General features: G+C 43.2%; 1 protein-coding gene across 1 annotated transcript; it reads left to right on the top strand.

Annotated features, from left to right (window-relative positions):
- The first annotated feature begins 998 nt into the window (after positions 1 to 998).
- GCM1 (glial cells missing transcription factor 1) lies at positions 999 to 12,678 on the top strand. The gene is made up of 5 exons (XM_066622695.1): positions 999 to 1,073; positions 3,147 to 3,399; positions 5,175 to 5,287; positions 9,880 to 10,011; positions 11,938 to 12,678. The coding sequence occupies exons 1-5, from the start codon at positions 999 to 1,001 to the stop codon at positions 12,676 to 12,678; spliced, it is 1,314 nt and encodes a 437-aa protein (XP_066478792.1).
- The last annotated feature ends 3,529 nt before the right edge of the window (positions 12,679 to 16,207 follow it).

The following is a 16,207-nucleotide window of genomic DNA, read 5'->3' as shown; positions in this document are numbered from 1 at the left end:
GTAAGGGAACACATATTCCCATACCTTGAGAATGCCCCAGTGATTGCCCCTCCATGACAAGAGGCAGCACACACTCCACTGGCACACCTGCACCAGCACTGGAAAATTGGATAGGATTGGGCCCTGAGAGATTTATGATCAGATCTCTCAGTTGTTCTATTTTTAGTGTTAAAAGCAGTGCTGTGGACTCCTGCATTTATGAATTTTCAGCACTTCATATTTTCCCTGGTGGGCCAGATAACAGCTTAGGAGAAGGAAATTTAGAGTGGGGAAATGGCATGGGGGGAAATGATGGACCCCCTTTCCATCCTGATCCACAGTGGCACCACCCTGATACAGACTAGAGCTTGTTTTTAAGCAAAAATGAAAATCTCCCATGTCTTGTCCATTTTGGCCCTAAGCTAGTCATGATCAGCTTGTTTTATTGATACGAATGGGACTTCATCTTAGTTATCTTTAGCTGTATTTGGGGCCAAAATGTAAAACATTCCATGTATGGGCACTCAAGGAAAAAAAAAAAGGAACTAGTAATAGCAGTTGTTTCTATTAACTCTTACAACACAATTCTAACTTAGCAAAGCAACATGTCAGCTTGACTAACATACTTGCTTTTTATGACAATGTGTGGGTTTAACTAGTATAAAAGTATTAAAACAAGGTATGCTTTGGTTCCTTAAATACCAGAATAAGGGAAATAACATATTTGGAGCTTTTCCTCTCTGTAAACATTGGCTCCCTAAGACCACACTCTTGTCTCAAAGCACAACTTTCCATGATCTTGGCTGCTTGCAAAACTTTTAATGGAACAAGTTTTTCTAGCAAAAGGATACTGATTTTTATCTTTAATGAGCAACCTATCATTTCACTGCAGGAGAAAGCTTCCTGGTTCTAACTGCTCATGAGCAAAGGTTGCAAGACAACATCGAAAGCGGACAGTAGAGACTCAGTACATCCAGGGGAAGGATTCTGAAATGCTGAGAGTTCCTGAGGATGTCACCATGGACCAAGGAAGCTTGGCTTCTCAAAATAGGGAACTGGTTAGCTGGGACATCAATGACATCAAGCTGCCCAAGGTATGTATATACCATTCCAGACTTAATTTAGAAATGGCAACTATTCTAAATGACCTTTTAAAGCAACCATATTTTGGCCTGTCCCCTTCATTTGTATAACACAACTTACATAAGTGCTAGCATACATGGCAGGCACTTCATAGAATCATGTAAACCAAAAGAGATTTTTGCCCCAAGGAACTATTGCATTGTTCGCATTTAGAACATCATCAGACTGATACATGATGCCAACTTGTCACTGAAAACTGTTGACATTTAACAAGGGGCTTGAAGCTGATTTCATGGATGGAGTGCACTGTATTTGCAGAGCATTTGTACCACATTGACTGTGGTGGTGTTAACAGTTGGCCAAGTCACCTAACTGGACCACCCCTGAACCCAGTACCAGTGGCACTGATAGTGCCTAATGTGCCATCAGAGGCAAGTGGGGGGGGGGGCTGGAAGCCTCAGCTCAGGACAACCTGGTGCTGACACTGATCTCATAGAACAAGGTTCACAAACTAGACAAGGCAATACCCTTCATCAGAGTGATTTTAGTTGATCAAAATGGGCTTGGTAGTTGGTGTACTCAATCCACCAAACACTTGTCTATTAATACAGTATATGACATCTTACCTTCTTTGACCACATTTCACCAAGAACATCTCTTGCACACACTCCACTGAAATGAATAAGTGCTATGCAAGATTGTGTCCATTAACTCTCAAAACTGAATTGTTTTTAAATATACAGTAATCATTGTTCCATTAGACATTTGAACCCTCTAAATTAAAATATACTATAGGTACTATTAAGTCTTACCATGAAGCTAAATGATAAGAAGATCATTTAAGATGTGGGCATCATCTTAAATTAATAGGAATATGTATCTTGTAGAGGCAAAATACTACTGTACAAAGAAGTCGTGAAGGCCTCTTAGTTCTGAGGTCTATGTATAAGTCTTAATATAATTCAGGCAAAGTTAAATGCTTTTTAAATCCCATTGATTTCGCGTGTAGGGTAGATCCTGATAACTGTGGTAATTTGTAAAAACCACTTTTAAGTGGATTTTTTTGTTCAAAATTATAACTGTTCAGCTCGCAGAAACCACAAAATTTCACAGTGTAAGCTTGTGGTTAAACAAGATGGCATTATCCTGAAATATAACTAGGATCGAATGGATTGGTGATTCCCAAAGATTTAGCATTGGGACCCACTTTTTAAAAAGACACTCTGTTGAAACCCACCTAGCTTTATGAAACAAAAAAAATTTCAGATTTATCAGCCGCTCAAGCCTCTGTTTTTATCCTTTTTACTACGGTGGGGGACCACCTTCTGAAGCGTTTATTTTGCTCCACACTCATTGGATCAGGACACCCTGGTGGTGTAGCATTTCCCTTGGCCTTCCCTTCAAAATGGACCAATGCGCGGTTGCCTACTCATGAGTAAATGTGTATGTGCTTCTTTGTTTCAGTTTATATCCTGCTCAATATAATATTCCTGTAAACTATCAGCTTGTCAGTTTTGCGGCCCACCAAAAATTGGGTCACAACCCGCTGGTGGGTTGTGACCCATAGTTCGAGAACCACTGAGTAGACACATGCACACTCGGTTTTTTTTTCCTCCTGAGAATTTCTTTCTTAGAATCTGTACCAATAGAATGCTAGCATACTCATCTCTAATCTCTAATCGCCACTTATGTCTAATCTCCACTAAGTTCAAAGAGCAGTTTGTAATTTCTAGGCAAAAGAAATGTCTAAAGGAAAATACCACCCAAGTTTCCATGCTAAGTAGTTCCGCTTTTTTTAAAAAAAGTTTCTGAAAACAATCAAAATAATTTGAGTAAAAATGAAGGCAGTACACCTTTCCCTTGTTATACATACCTAATTCATTCCTGAAAGCAGCCTTTATAGTGAAAATCAGGATGGAGTACAGTTATTACATTAATTTCAATGTGAAAAATTCTTACTAGTTCCAAAGCCAAGTTACTTAGTGCATCACTGTAGAAAGAAAAAAAGAGAGACAATCAGAATCTTGTCTTGAAATTAAACACTGTATTGGGTTTGAAATGTTAAATTTTTGGGTTTTCAACAGAACCTGAAACAAACAGATTGCTTCCAGGAATGGCCAGATTCCTACATAAAATATATCTATAGTGCGGATGATAAAAATGCTCAGAGGCACCTGAGTAGCTGGGCAATGCGGAACACCAACAATCACAACTCGCGTATCTTAAAGAAATCCTGCCTTGGTGTAGTGGTCTGCAGCAATGATTGTTCAGCTCTTGATGGGAGGAAGATCTATCTGAGACCAGCAATATGTGATAAAGCCCGGCAGAAACAGCAAAGTAAGTGTGTGTGTGTTTGAAGCTAATCATGCTGCATACCTGAGACCACCTGCTGATCACTTTGGGTTTTCATTTGATATTGTGGTCCCACAGATATTAGGCCTCAAAAGCATTTACAGAGTGATCTACTATCACCTATAGCTTCACAGTTTTGTCCCTTATTGCACTGTAGTACAGGTTAGGATTGCGCTCTGAAACTTATTAAATCAAAATATTTCTGTTTAAAATTGACTGGGTTCTTAAAAATGTTCATCTATAGTGTATCAAATGTTCTATCTAGAGGTCAGGACTAAAGTAATAGCATCAGAAAACAAAACGAAATAAATACAGAATAACAAATACACAACGCAAACACAAAATTTTACTACAATATACTATGATTTAGCCAGGAGGGAGGGAGGTTCTATTAGCACCAATAGAACATTGCAATAAATTTTACATTTGCATGGAATTACGGTAAACACACAGTCTTGGTTATAATTTTAATTGTGGGTTCCTCCTAAATTCTTCCAGGTCCTGAAAATCTGATGAACAGAAGATATGATTAGAACCAATAAAACAGAGTTTAAGTTTTACAACAACAGAGATGTCATAAATGGGGAATTTGTATTAAAAGGCATTCATAATACTAAATAAAAGTTGGAAACTGACTGTTTTAATTTGGAAAAAAAAATATTGTAAAAATTCAATGGTGGTACTAGAAAGAGTAATTTCCAAAATGTATAATTGCTTCATGAAATGCTAAAAAGAAGCAATAGTAATTTGAGACAGCTTTGTAATTCTCTCAACAGAAGCTTTTCCAGTGAAATTCCATTAATTGCAAAATATTCAAATCAATTGTACTCAAAATAAGTCATTTTGATCACACATTTGAGACTACCAAAAGATGACAAAGCTAGGTGACTGTGTATATATTTTGAATTGTAAAGTAACCAAAACAAGAGTTAGTGGGTGACACACACTTTGCAAACAAATTGCAACACAAATTAATTTCAGGTAGAAGTGTACTGAACTGATATCTTGCTTGTCAATATGAAACTTTTAGCTGAGTTTGAGCTTTGTGTGTGCTCTTTCATTCTTGCTGCAGTCAAATCCATTTTCTACGAAAACTTCTTTACGCTTGTCTAATATGCTAGTCCTGAAGACTTTCTTTAGAAGTAAGTCCTGTTGATTTCATGGGCCTTACTGCAATGTAATGGATGGGATCCAAAAGCCATGCATGACCTTCTACACATGCCCTGATGCTTCCCCAATCCCACCATCCACTTTCCACCACAGGCCCTTGCAGCCCTGAAAAGATGCTTCATGCAAGATGGTTGGGAGGTATTCTGGAGGGCATCCCATCAGACATGAAAACTAGGAAAGCCTTTTTGCATACCTAAAAATGCTCTAGGTACACTCATGGATCGTAGTGCCAGCTTAAATTCAAGGCATACTTACTTAGACATTAATGGGAGCTTTACTTGTAAGTAAATGTGTTTAGGGAATGAAAATAAGAGTGCAGGCCTAGGTACGTCTACTCAAAAGTCCTATTCAGATGAATGGGACTTGCTCCCATGTAAGTTTATATAAGATTGCAGCATCAGACATCTATTGCCATGGTCATTGGACACATTTTCTGCTCATACACAATCTACTTCTTATGCTGGTCAAAATGGTTTTGCCCTAAATCCAGAATAAAGAATTATACTGTACAGTTACATTTTGCAATACATGGAGACAGCAAGGATTCTTCTTAAAACAAAGTTCACTTGAGGGAAAACATTTACTTACAGGAAAATCTTGCCCGAACTGCAGTGGGCCTTTGAAGCTCATTCCTTGTCGAGGTCACGGTGGATATCCTGTAACCAACTTCTGGAGACACGAAGGATCATTCATATTTTTTCAGGTTGGTAAAATGAGAACTGTCAGACTGATTCAAGGCAAATCTGCTGTCCTGGTTGAGCTGTATTTTGATGGTGAACAAAACTGAGTCTTTTTCACACCAACTGCATGAAATTAATGGGCTGGGACACCTGCCTTATGAGGAAAGGCTACAGTGTTTTGGCCTCTTCAGTCTAGAAAGAAGGAGGCCGACTGAGGCTCATTGAGACTTACAAAATTGTGCATGGGATGGATAGAGTAGACAGAAGGAAGTTCTCTTCCATCTCACAAAACACCAGAATAAGGGGACATCCATTGAAATTGACTAGTGGGAGAATTAGAACAGACAAAAGGAAATATTTCTTTACCCAGCATGTAATTAACCTGTGGAACTCCTTACCACAGAATGTGATGGTAGCCTGGCCTAGAAATCTTTAAAAGGGGGTTGGACAAATTTATGAAGGAAAAGTTCACAGGTTACAAGCCACAATGATCATAGGCCACCTCCAAGTTTTAGAGGTAGTCTATCTCTGAATGCCAGATGCAAGGGAGAAGCAAGAAGATACAGATGTCTTGTTGTCCTGAGTGTATTCTGAGGTGTCTGGTGGCCATTGTGAGATAAAGGAAGTTCGACTGGATGGGCCCTGATCTTATGTTATTATGTTCTTATGTTCACAGAAATTACAAAATTGGATATTTATTCACATATTTATACTGCCCTTCCTCCAAGGACCCTTTCCCCCCACCCCTTTGATGTCACAACAACTTTGTGAGATAGGTGAGGCTGAAATATAGTGTGACTGGCCCACAGTCACCCAGTTACCTTCATGACTGAGTGAAATTTTGAACCCAGATCTTCCTTGCCCAAGTCTGACTCTCTAATCACTATACCACACTGGCTCATACCACAATACCTGGACAGGTTTCATGGATTTCCTACGCAAGATGACTGCTTCAGGTTCCCTTGGGAAAATATATATTATATATTTTTACCAAATTTCTATCCCATCTTTCTCCCCCAAGGGAACCTGAAGCAGTCATCTTCAGTAGGAAATCCATGAAACCTGTCCAGGTAGCCCAATCTTTTCTGACATATAAGAATAACCATTTGGGGTCATTGTAAAGTTATCTCTATAATCTGAGATCCTATTTCTAAGAAAGTGGTCACCAGGTCTCAGAAAGTTCTGATCATACATAAAGAAAGTTTATTTCACAAATCTGTTTCAATTTTTTTTATCAGAGATGTCCTTTTAGCTTCTGTTTTTAATATATAGTATGTTAATTTCATTGTTTTGTATAGTATACTATAGTATACTAGTATATAGTTGTTTCATTGTTTTGCATTTTTATTGTACTTAGCTGCCTTGTGTTAGCTGCCTTGTGCCAATTTTGTACCTTGAAAAGGCAGGATGGAGATTGCTTCAGTTAATGTGACTGCCACTACTGCTAAGTACACAGAGGTGCAGGAAACATTAAATATGTATGACAAAAAAAGAGGGGACAATTGTGAGTTTTGACTCAGAGAAGAGTTCTACTACTACTACTACTAATAATAATAATAACTCCTCGGTATTTATATACCGCCTTTCTGGTCATCAGATTACTCCTCTGACTTTATTCAAGGCGGTTTACATAGGCAGGCATTTCTAAATCCCTCAAGGGGATTTTTACAATCATAAACGGTTCTCTCTTTCAAGAACCACACAACATTTCAGAAGGATCTTCCGGGTCTGATCTCTCTTCTGGCCTCCAGTGCCTCCCACATGGAGGGCAGCCAAGACGCTTCTTCGCTCAGAGCAGATGGAATAACTTGGCTCAGCTTGTCAGCTGCTTCAAGGTCTTGCCGCTCAGGGAGCTACCGGTGTTCTCGAACTGGCGACCTTCTGATGTTATCTTCGGGCTAACGGAGGCTCTACCCTCTAGAACCAGTGGCAGCTACATCTTGCTTTGTCTTTAGTTACAACAATGCAGTTCAGACATATCTGGAAACAAGTCACATTTAACTAAAGGAGCCTTATTCCTGAGTAACTATGTACAAGATCACACATGTTCATAAAAACTAATGTTTCTGTTTTGATGTAAAACTATATGAATTACTTCCTTTTTAAAAAAATTGTCAGTTATATAACCCAATATATATCTACTTAATGTTACTAGTACCACAGCCCAATCCTAACTTTGGATTGGCCTGTGCTGACTGACCTGAACTGCATGATGCTGGCTGGAGCATAATTCAGGCTAATGGGATATTTTTCCCCTTAACCTGTGCCCTAGCCACCCCTATGGAGCTACTTGAATCTGCACCAATGAATTTGCTGATGCAAATCCGAGTGGTCTGTGTAAAGCCGATCATGCTGGGAGTGGGGGTTAGAATTCAGCCTGTACTACCACGGCTGATTCTATCCCTCTCCCAGGCCCAATCCACCCCCTGGTCCAACAAGCTCCCTCCCCATCCCTGGAATGCCCTCTCAACCCCTCTCCCACCCCCTGCACCAGCCTGCCCGGCACAAACTTACCCCCTCCAGGTCCGGATCTGGTGCCAGCAGGCCAGCGCACATCTTTGCACCAGCCTAGCCAGCTGGATAGTAATTGTGAATATGTTTTGACACTCATAGGCCAGCACAGGGGGCCTGTGCCAGCTGAAATCAGAGTCAGGATTGTGCACCCACTTAAGTAAATGCTTTCTCCTTTGAAAAATTAAATGAAAACACTTTAAATCATCTTTCCGTAATAGATATTCAGAACCCTAGGGCCACATCAGTGTCACAATGCTATGTGTACTATCCACCCAGCCTGGCCATTCTCATTTGGGAAGGGCTACAAAGCAGGCAGACCAGTAGGCCTGCGCTGCATCCAGTGCAAGTTTAGGGCCAAAAGCAGTGCAGCCCGAGGCAAGAGGAAATGTTTCCCTTCACCCCATGTCACAGCGGCCCCAATGGGTCTACTCGGATCTGCACCACCTGATGAGGTGGAGCCGCGCCATGCTGCCTGGGAACGGGGTCAGGATCCGGTATAACTGTATACTCCCCACCCCCCACCTGTCCCTGGGAATGCCTGCCACCCGCCCACTACCACCCCGTAACGCCTCCCTCCCACCTCCTCCCTGCCCTCCCTGTGCTCCCCCAACCCCTGCGCCAGCTGAGCTTGGCCAACAGAACTCACCTGTCCTCCGGGGCCCGCATCAGCATGGGGAGCCCGGCACATGCCTGTGCACTGGCCTGTCTCCTCCCAGGCTGGCTCAAGGGACTTGTGTCAGCCCAAGTATCCCTTCTGGATTGGGCCCTTTGTTATTTATATCAGAAAGTAGGATATGAAATAATGGCGGTGTTCTCAGAAGTGTGATTCACTGAATTGAATGGAGCTTACCCCCGCTCCCTGTACATAGGACTGCAACCAAAAATGGGCTGTTGTCATAATCCTTGGGTTACTGATGTGGAAGGGATCAAAATCACATGTGAATCATCATGGAAATCAGTGATATGCTCATTTGTGCATTTTCTCCTAGCTACAACTGCAAAAAGCTACATCACAATTCAATAACCTTGCAAAGAACATGGATTAAGAAAAGATAATCTTGCATTTCTTATATGTGAACGCTCTTTTCATTTTGAATTTTTAACCCAGACTCTGTTTGCAAAATAGCCTATTCCTAGTGGGTTGGGACCCACTAGGTGGGTCGTGAGCCAATTTCAGGTGGGTCCCCATTCATTTCAATATTTATTATTATTATTATTATTATTAACAGTATTTATATACCGCTTTTCAATAGAAAGTTCACAAAGCGGTTTACAGAGAAAAATCAAATAACGAATGGCTCCCTGTCCCAAAAGGACTCACAATCTAAAAGATGCAAAACACAGGCAAACAGCCACTAGAAAAGACACTGCTGGGGTGAGGTGGGCCAGTTACTCTCCCCCTGCTAAATAAAAGAGGACACACATAACACACATAACAACACGTTATGCTGGCAGGGGAAGGAGATAGAATTGGGCCATAAGAAACTAATTTTAATTGTTGTTAATACTGTTATGCCAGTGTTTCTCAAACTGTGGGTCTGGACCCACCAGGTGGGTCATGAGCCAGTTTCAGGTGGGTCCCCTTCCATTTCACTATTTTATTTTTAATATATTAGACTTGATGCTACCATGGGATGTGACTGCATTTGGGGAAATGTTACACATCTATACTTTTAACAAGCTACTATGTATATTCTTTTAGCAAGGATAGTAAATGGGACTTACTCCTGGGTAAGTGTGGGTAGGATTGCAACCTAAAATTGTTAAAATTTTTCCTGCTTAATGATGTCACTTCTGGTCATGTTATCACTTCAGGCGGTCCTGACAGATTCTCATTCTAAAAAGTGGGTCCCGATGCTAAATGTGTGAGAACCTCTGGACTATTCTATGTGCATATATTTTGGAATGATTTTGTTGTTGAGGCAAATGGGACATGAGACTTCCTTTTTAACCTATAGCTTTAATCCAAAATGAAATGTGCCTCTGGAAGAAACATAAGCTACATGAAATGAGGCACCTGAGACACTAATACCCAGTGAAAACTGCACTGTAAATATTCCATGGTTTTATGTTTTTTTCCTCTGTTCATTTGTGTTTCAAGTCAAAGGGGGCTCATGATCACCCAAGACCAGAAACAAAATCAGAAGCAGAAACAAGAAGATCAATACAAAAGGCACATAAAATGGTTGTTCCACCCATTTCCACAAGACTTAAATGGACTAAAGATACTGAGGTAACATTCACTTTATTAACTAGCAAGATGCCCTTCACTATGACAGATGGAGTGTGTGTAGAGAAGCAAATTGATAAATTAGAGCAGGAGTTTGGGGGAGGTCAGTTATTATTATTGGGAATGTGAGCCCCCCTCCCCACCAACACCATGCAGTGCCTTGTCAATTGTCAAAAAACTGATGGTGTGCCTTCAAAATTTTAGCACCTTGTCAGTGTGCTGTGAGTTGAAAAAGGTTGAAAGTCACTGAGAGTCTTGGAGGTGCATTGTGTCAGTTGTGGCATGTCCGTCAATGAGGGTCTTCCATGTCCCTTCAAGTGCAACTGTTACTTGTCCCTAAAGAAGTGGATGGTAAGAGAAAGTAAAATGAGAATACTGGTACTTTGACACAGGGATAGAGGATTACCTGCTCACAGGCTGTGGTGTCTCAGGCATTAAGAATCAATGTGCATAATCACTTTCTGGATTCTTTTTCTTGATCACACCTGAGTGCTACTGAAGATTGGGAGCAATCCAGAATTTGCTGACTTCTGTGATTTCGTTATCATTCCACTTCTTTTGTTGTTGGTGGATTGGCAAAGCAGGAATTGTGAGCCAAGGTGGTTCCCTTTATTTCAGCAGTCCCATACTTTCCCCAAGTTGGAACTGGAATGACTAAAAAATAAAAGCTTTAGCAGGCAGTATACAGCCTACAGATGTTACACTGTCTATCTCTGCTTGAGCTCATCCAGCCTAACTTTAGTCCCATTGGCTTCAGTGAAACGTAATGCAACTAGTTTTCTCTGGATCAAGGTCCATGATCATTCTGACATCATTTTTGTTGTCACTGAGTGTGTACACTGACCTCAGGGGATGTAACTTCTTAAAAGAAAGAAAAATGCCTCAACATCTGGAAAGACACACCTAGAATGCAATGTGAGCACAATCCTAACTTGTGCTGGAAGCAGGCAGGACAGCGGGCCTGCGCTGCATCCAGCACAAGTTTGGGGCCAAAAGTTGTGCAGCCCGAAGCAAGGGGAAATGTTTCCCCTTATCCTGTGTCACACTAAAGAGGTGACACAAATTTAAGCAGCTCGGGACTGCCCTGGGCTGCCCAGGAATTGGGTCAGGACCCAGCATAACTGCTGGGTCCTGGCCCTGCCACCTGCTTACCTGCCCACTCCCAGGAACTGCCTGCCCTGTCCTCCCCTTGCCCCAAAACACTCCCTCCTCACACACCCCCGACCCCTGCATGAGCCAAGCTCGGCTGACTCAACTCACCTTCTCCCTAGGGCCCACAGCAGTGTGGGAAGGCACACATCTGTGCACCGGCCTATCTCCTCTTTGAGTGGTGCAAAAGTGCTTTACGGCTCTTTTGCAACACTCTCAGGCTGGCGCAAGGGACTTGCTTCAGCCCAAGTGACCCTTTGGATTGGGCCCTGAATAACCTAAAAATAGAACTGGATTTAACTAGATGGTTTTTCAACATTTTTCTGGGAGCATCACTTTGCTCTTGGACAAAGGAAGGGATGGATTCTCCAGAACGCAACTGTCCCTGTATACAAGGGGGTTGTTTTACTGTGCTTGGTTTCTACAAATACTAATTTACCACCATTATAAAAAGTACACCAGTAAGACTGAAAAATACAATTAGCTATAACACTGACATAATGGTGTGTTTTGTGAGTAGTATGCCATTACAAATCCAGTAACTCAAGTGTTTCAGTCAAATGCATTTTACCATGTCAAAGAGAGGTGTTGAGCAAATCGTATGTGTTTATCACTGGCCCTATCCCCACAACAGGAGGGATGGGCTGACTTTCACTACTGATCTGAACTAACCAACCAATTTTTTGGGTGGGCTTCTAGTTCTAAAGAACTCATCTAGAACTCTAGTCACAGAGTTTTAATTTAGCTGCATAATGTGATGATACATTTTTCTTTCTTTAGTCCCTGACCGATGAGATACAAAGCCAAGACACGTTGCCATTAATTATTTCCAGGCAGGAAGACTTTGAGTCACACAGTTGCTTCACTGAACATTTCAGAGACAAAATTCCTCAAGAGCAGATGCTGAATAATTGTTTGTCTCTTGCCAAAGGCTGCAGTTTTGGGAAATCATCCTATGTAATTGAGCATGCCCAGGACATGGGCTGCACTACATACTTGGACAAGTGCAAACAGATGGGGAGCATGGAATATGACAGCAGAGACCTGGAACCTCCAGCCTTTGCATATTCTGAAGACAGAGAGCAAACCTGGAATAAGAACATGGACCTAGGAAGAAATTCCCCTGCAGACAAATATTGCAATGGTTCTACTACATTTCTTGCAGGTCTACACTGCGAAACTCTAGCCTCCATAAATACTATTGATTTTGGCATCCAACATGCTCTTAATATTCCACCTACAGTAAGGGTTGGCTACCATCCACTAAGGTCTAATGTAGATATGTTTGGAGAAGAGACATGTGAAGGAAAAGCACACCTGAATTATGGCAACAATGGTTCTTCTACCTTCTGCCCGCTCAGTCCTGAAGAGCCCTGCCTCATTGAAGACACTACTCATCACTATTACCAAACTTCCTTGCCTGTGAAAGGAAATGAATCGTACATTGAAGATGAAAGAAAATACCTGAATCTAGATCACTGCCACAATGAGATGTTTTTTAACCTTTTTCCTTTACGATGACATGATTTCGTGATCCCCCACGCTGCCCCTTCCAGCAGTAAGGAAGATTCCCTGCTAGCCTCCACCTTGTATAATCAATATACATTCTTGAGCAGTGTAAGCAAGTCACAGACTTTGTACTGTTCTCTTCCCAGTGTGCACTCCGGTTACAGAGCATGAGACATGCTCAGAATTAAACATGAGAGTTACAGGCCATGAAACATGAGGTTAACACAGCTCAAAACGTGTTATAGTGGGAACACACACTCATAGCTGCTCTACATAAGTTGGCAGGTGTGTTTCCAAGCTTTCTTTGTTGTCATATTTTTGTGTATTGCAGGAAGGTAGTACCAATGAAATTCCCTGGCTTAAATATTCTCCTTTCAGGTGTTATGGTTTGCTCTTTTCAACCAAAGGGAGAGGGGGTCAATTACTGAAAATGCAGGCTGCAATTCATCAACAAAACAAATAAATCCCAAACAGTTACACTCGTACTGACTTGAGTATTGTATTGTATTGGCAACCTTCAGTCTCGAAAGACTATGGTATCGCGCTCTGAAAGGTGGTTCTGGCACAGCGTCTAGTGTGGCTGAAAAGGCCAATCCGGGAGTGACAATCCCTTCCACACCGGGAGCAAGTGCAGTCTGTCCCTGCTCTGTCTCCCTGGCTATGGGCCTTCCTTCTTTGCCTCTTAGCCTCAGACTGTTGGCAAAGTGTCTCTTCAAACTGGGAAAGGCCATGCTGCACAGCCTGCCTCCAAGCGGGCCGCTCAGAGGCCAGGGTTTCCCACTTGTTGAGGTCCATCCCTAAGGCCTTCAGATCCCTCTTGCAGATGTCCTTGTATCGCAGCTGTGGTCTACCTGTAGGGCGATTTCCTTGCACGAGTTCTCCATAGAGGAGATCCTTTGGGATCCGGCCATCATCCATTCTCACGACATGACCAAGCCAACGCAGGCGTCTCTGTTTCAGCAGTGAATACATGCTAGGGATTCCAGCACGTTCCAGGACTGTGTTGTTTGGAACTTTGTCCTGCCAGGTGATGCCGAGGATGCGTCGGAGGCAGCGCATGTGGAAAGCGCTCAGTTTCCTCTCCTGTTGTGAGCGAAGAGTCCATGACTCGCTGCAGTACAGAAGTGTACTCAGGACGCAAGCTCTGTAGACCTGGATCTTGGTATGTTCCGTCAGCTTCTTGTTGGACCAGACTCTCTTTGTGAGTCTGGAAAACGTGGTAGCTGCTTTACCGATGCGCTTGTTTAGCTCGGTATCGAGAGAATGTGTGTCGGAGATCGTTGAGCCAAGGTACACAAAGTCATGGACAACCTCCAGTTCATGCTCAGAGATTGTAATGCAGGGAGGTGAGTCCACATCCTGAACCATGACCTGTGTTTTCTTCAGGCTGATTGTCAGACCAAAATCTTGGCAGGCCTTGCTAAAACGATCCATGAGCTGCTGGAGATCTTTGGCAGAGTGGGTAGTGACAGCTGCATCGTCGGCAAAGAGGAAGTCACGCAGACATTTCAGCTGGACTTTGGATTTTGCTCTCAGTCTGGAGAGGTTGAAGAGCTTTCCGTCTGATCTGGTCCGGAGATAGATGCCTTCTGTTGCAGTTCCAAAGGCCTGCTTCAGCAGGACAGCGAAGAAAATCCCAAACAAGGTTGGTGCAAGAACACAGCCCTGCTTCACTCCGCTTCGGATGTCAAAAGGGTCTGATGTGGAGCCATCGAAGACAACAGTGCCTTTCATGTCCTTGTGGAAAGATCTGATGATGCTGAGGAGCCTGGGTGGACATCCAATCTTGGGGAGAATCTTGAAGAGGCCGTCTCTGCTGACCAGGTCGAAAGCCTTTGTGAGATCTATGAAGGCTATAAAGAGTGGCTGTCGTTGTTCCCTGCATTTCTCCTGCAGTTGTCTAAGGGAGAATACCATATCAGTGGTGGACCTGTTGGCTCGGAATCCACACTGCGATTCTGGATAGACGCTCTCTGCAAGTACCTGGAGCCTCTTTAGTACAACTCGGGCAAACAGCTTTCCTACAACGCTAAGGAGAGAGATGCCGCGGTAGTTGTTGCAGTCACCCCTGTCACCTTTGTTCTTGTACAGCGTGATGATGTTTGCATCCCTCATGTCTTGAGGTACTCCACCTTCTCTCCAGCAGAGACAGAGGATTTCATGCAGCTCAGTGACGATGATCTCTTTGCAGCATTTTAGGACTTCAGCAGGGATGCTGTCTTTTCCAGGTGCCTTGCCAAAGGCAAGGGAGTCCAGGGCCACGTGAAGTTCTTCTAGGGTTGGTTCACTGTCAAGCTCTTCCAGCACAGGCAGGCACTCAATGTTGTTCAGTGCTTCTTCGGTGACTACATTTTCTCTGGAATATAGCTCAGAGTAGTGCTGCACCCAGCGTTCCATCTGCTGCGCCCGATCCTGGATGACCTCGCCTGTGGCAGACTTCAGAGGGGCAATTTTCTTCTGTGTTGGACCTAGGGCCTGCTTGATACCATCATACATCCCCTTGATGTTGCCCGTGTCAGCTGCTATCTGTATCTCGGAACAGATACAGTATCTCGGAACAGAGGGGCAATTTTCTTCTGTGTTGGACCTAGGGCCTGCTTGATACCATCATACATCCCCTTGATGTTGCCCGTGTCAGCTGCTATCTGTATCTCGGAACAGAGCTGGAGCCAGTAGTCGTTAGCACATCTCCTGGCAGTCTGTTGGACTTTGCTGCGAGCAGTTCGGAGGACCTGCAGGTTGCGCTCACTGGGACAGGCCTTGTATGCTGCTTGAGCTCTCCTCTTTTCCTCAATGACTGGTGTCAACTCCTCAGAGTGGGCTTCAAACCAGTCTGCCGCCTTGTTGGTCTTCTTGCCGAATATGGACAAGGCGGTGTTGTAAACGGTATTCTTGAAATGTTCCCATCTGTTGGATGCGTTTGCGTCGGCCGGGCCTGGAAGAGATTCCTCAAGCGCTTGTGCAAATTCCTCCACTTTTCTCTGATCCCGGGTCTTGCTGGTATCAATGCGAGGTCTTCCTTCCTTTTTCGTGTGATACAGTCGCTTTGTTTGCAGTTTCACTCTGCTGCACACCAGGGAGTGGTCAGTGTCGCAGGCAGCACCATGATAACTGCGTGTGATCTTGATGCTGGGAAGGCTGGAGCGTCTGGTGAGGATCAGGTCGAGCTGGTGCCAGTGCTTTGATCTTGGATGTCTCCAAGAGACTCTATGTTGGGGCTTTGTGTTGAAGAATGTGTTGCTGACACAGAGACCGTGATGACAGCAAAACTCTAGCAGGCGTTGGCCATTTTCGTTCATCCTCCCAGTGCCAAACTGACCTAAGCAAGTGGGCCATGAACTGTTATCAGCACCAACTCTAGCATTGAAATCGCCGAGGATGAACAATGGCTCTTTTACAGGGATTTTCTTGACAGTGGTGGCCAGGTCATCATAGAATTTGTCTTTGGCTTCTGCTGGAGACGACAGAGTCGGTGCATAAGCACTGATGAGAGTGATAGGTCCTGCTGATGACTGGAGCTGCAGGGACAAAATTCTTTCAC

Source organism: Tiliqua scincoides, chromosome 1 (assembly GCF_035046505.1).
Source record: "Tiliqua scincoides isolate rTilSci1 chromosome 1, rTilSci1.hap2, whole genome shotgun sequence".
Taxonomy (NCBI): domain Eukaryota; kingdom Metazoa; phylum Chordata; class Lepidosauria; order Squamata; family Scincidae; genus Tiliqua; species Tiliqua scincoides.
This window is presented reverse-complemented; position numbering and strand designations above follow the sequence as displayed.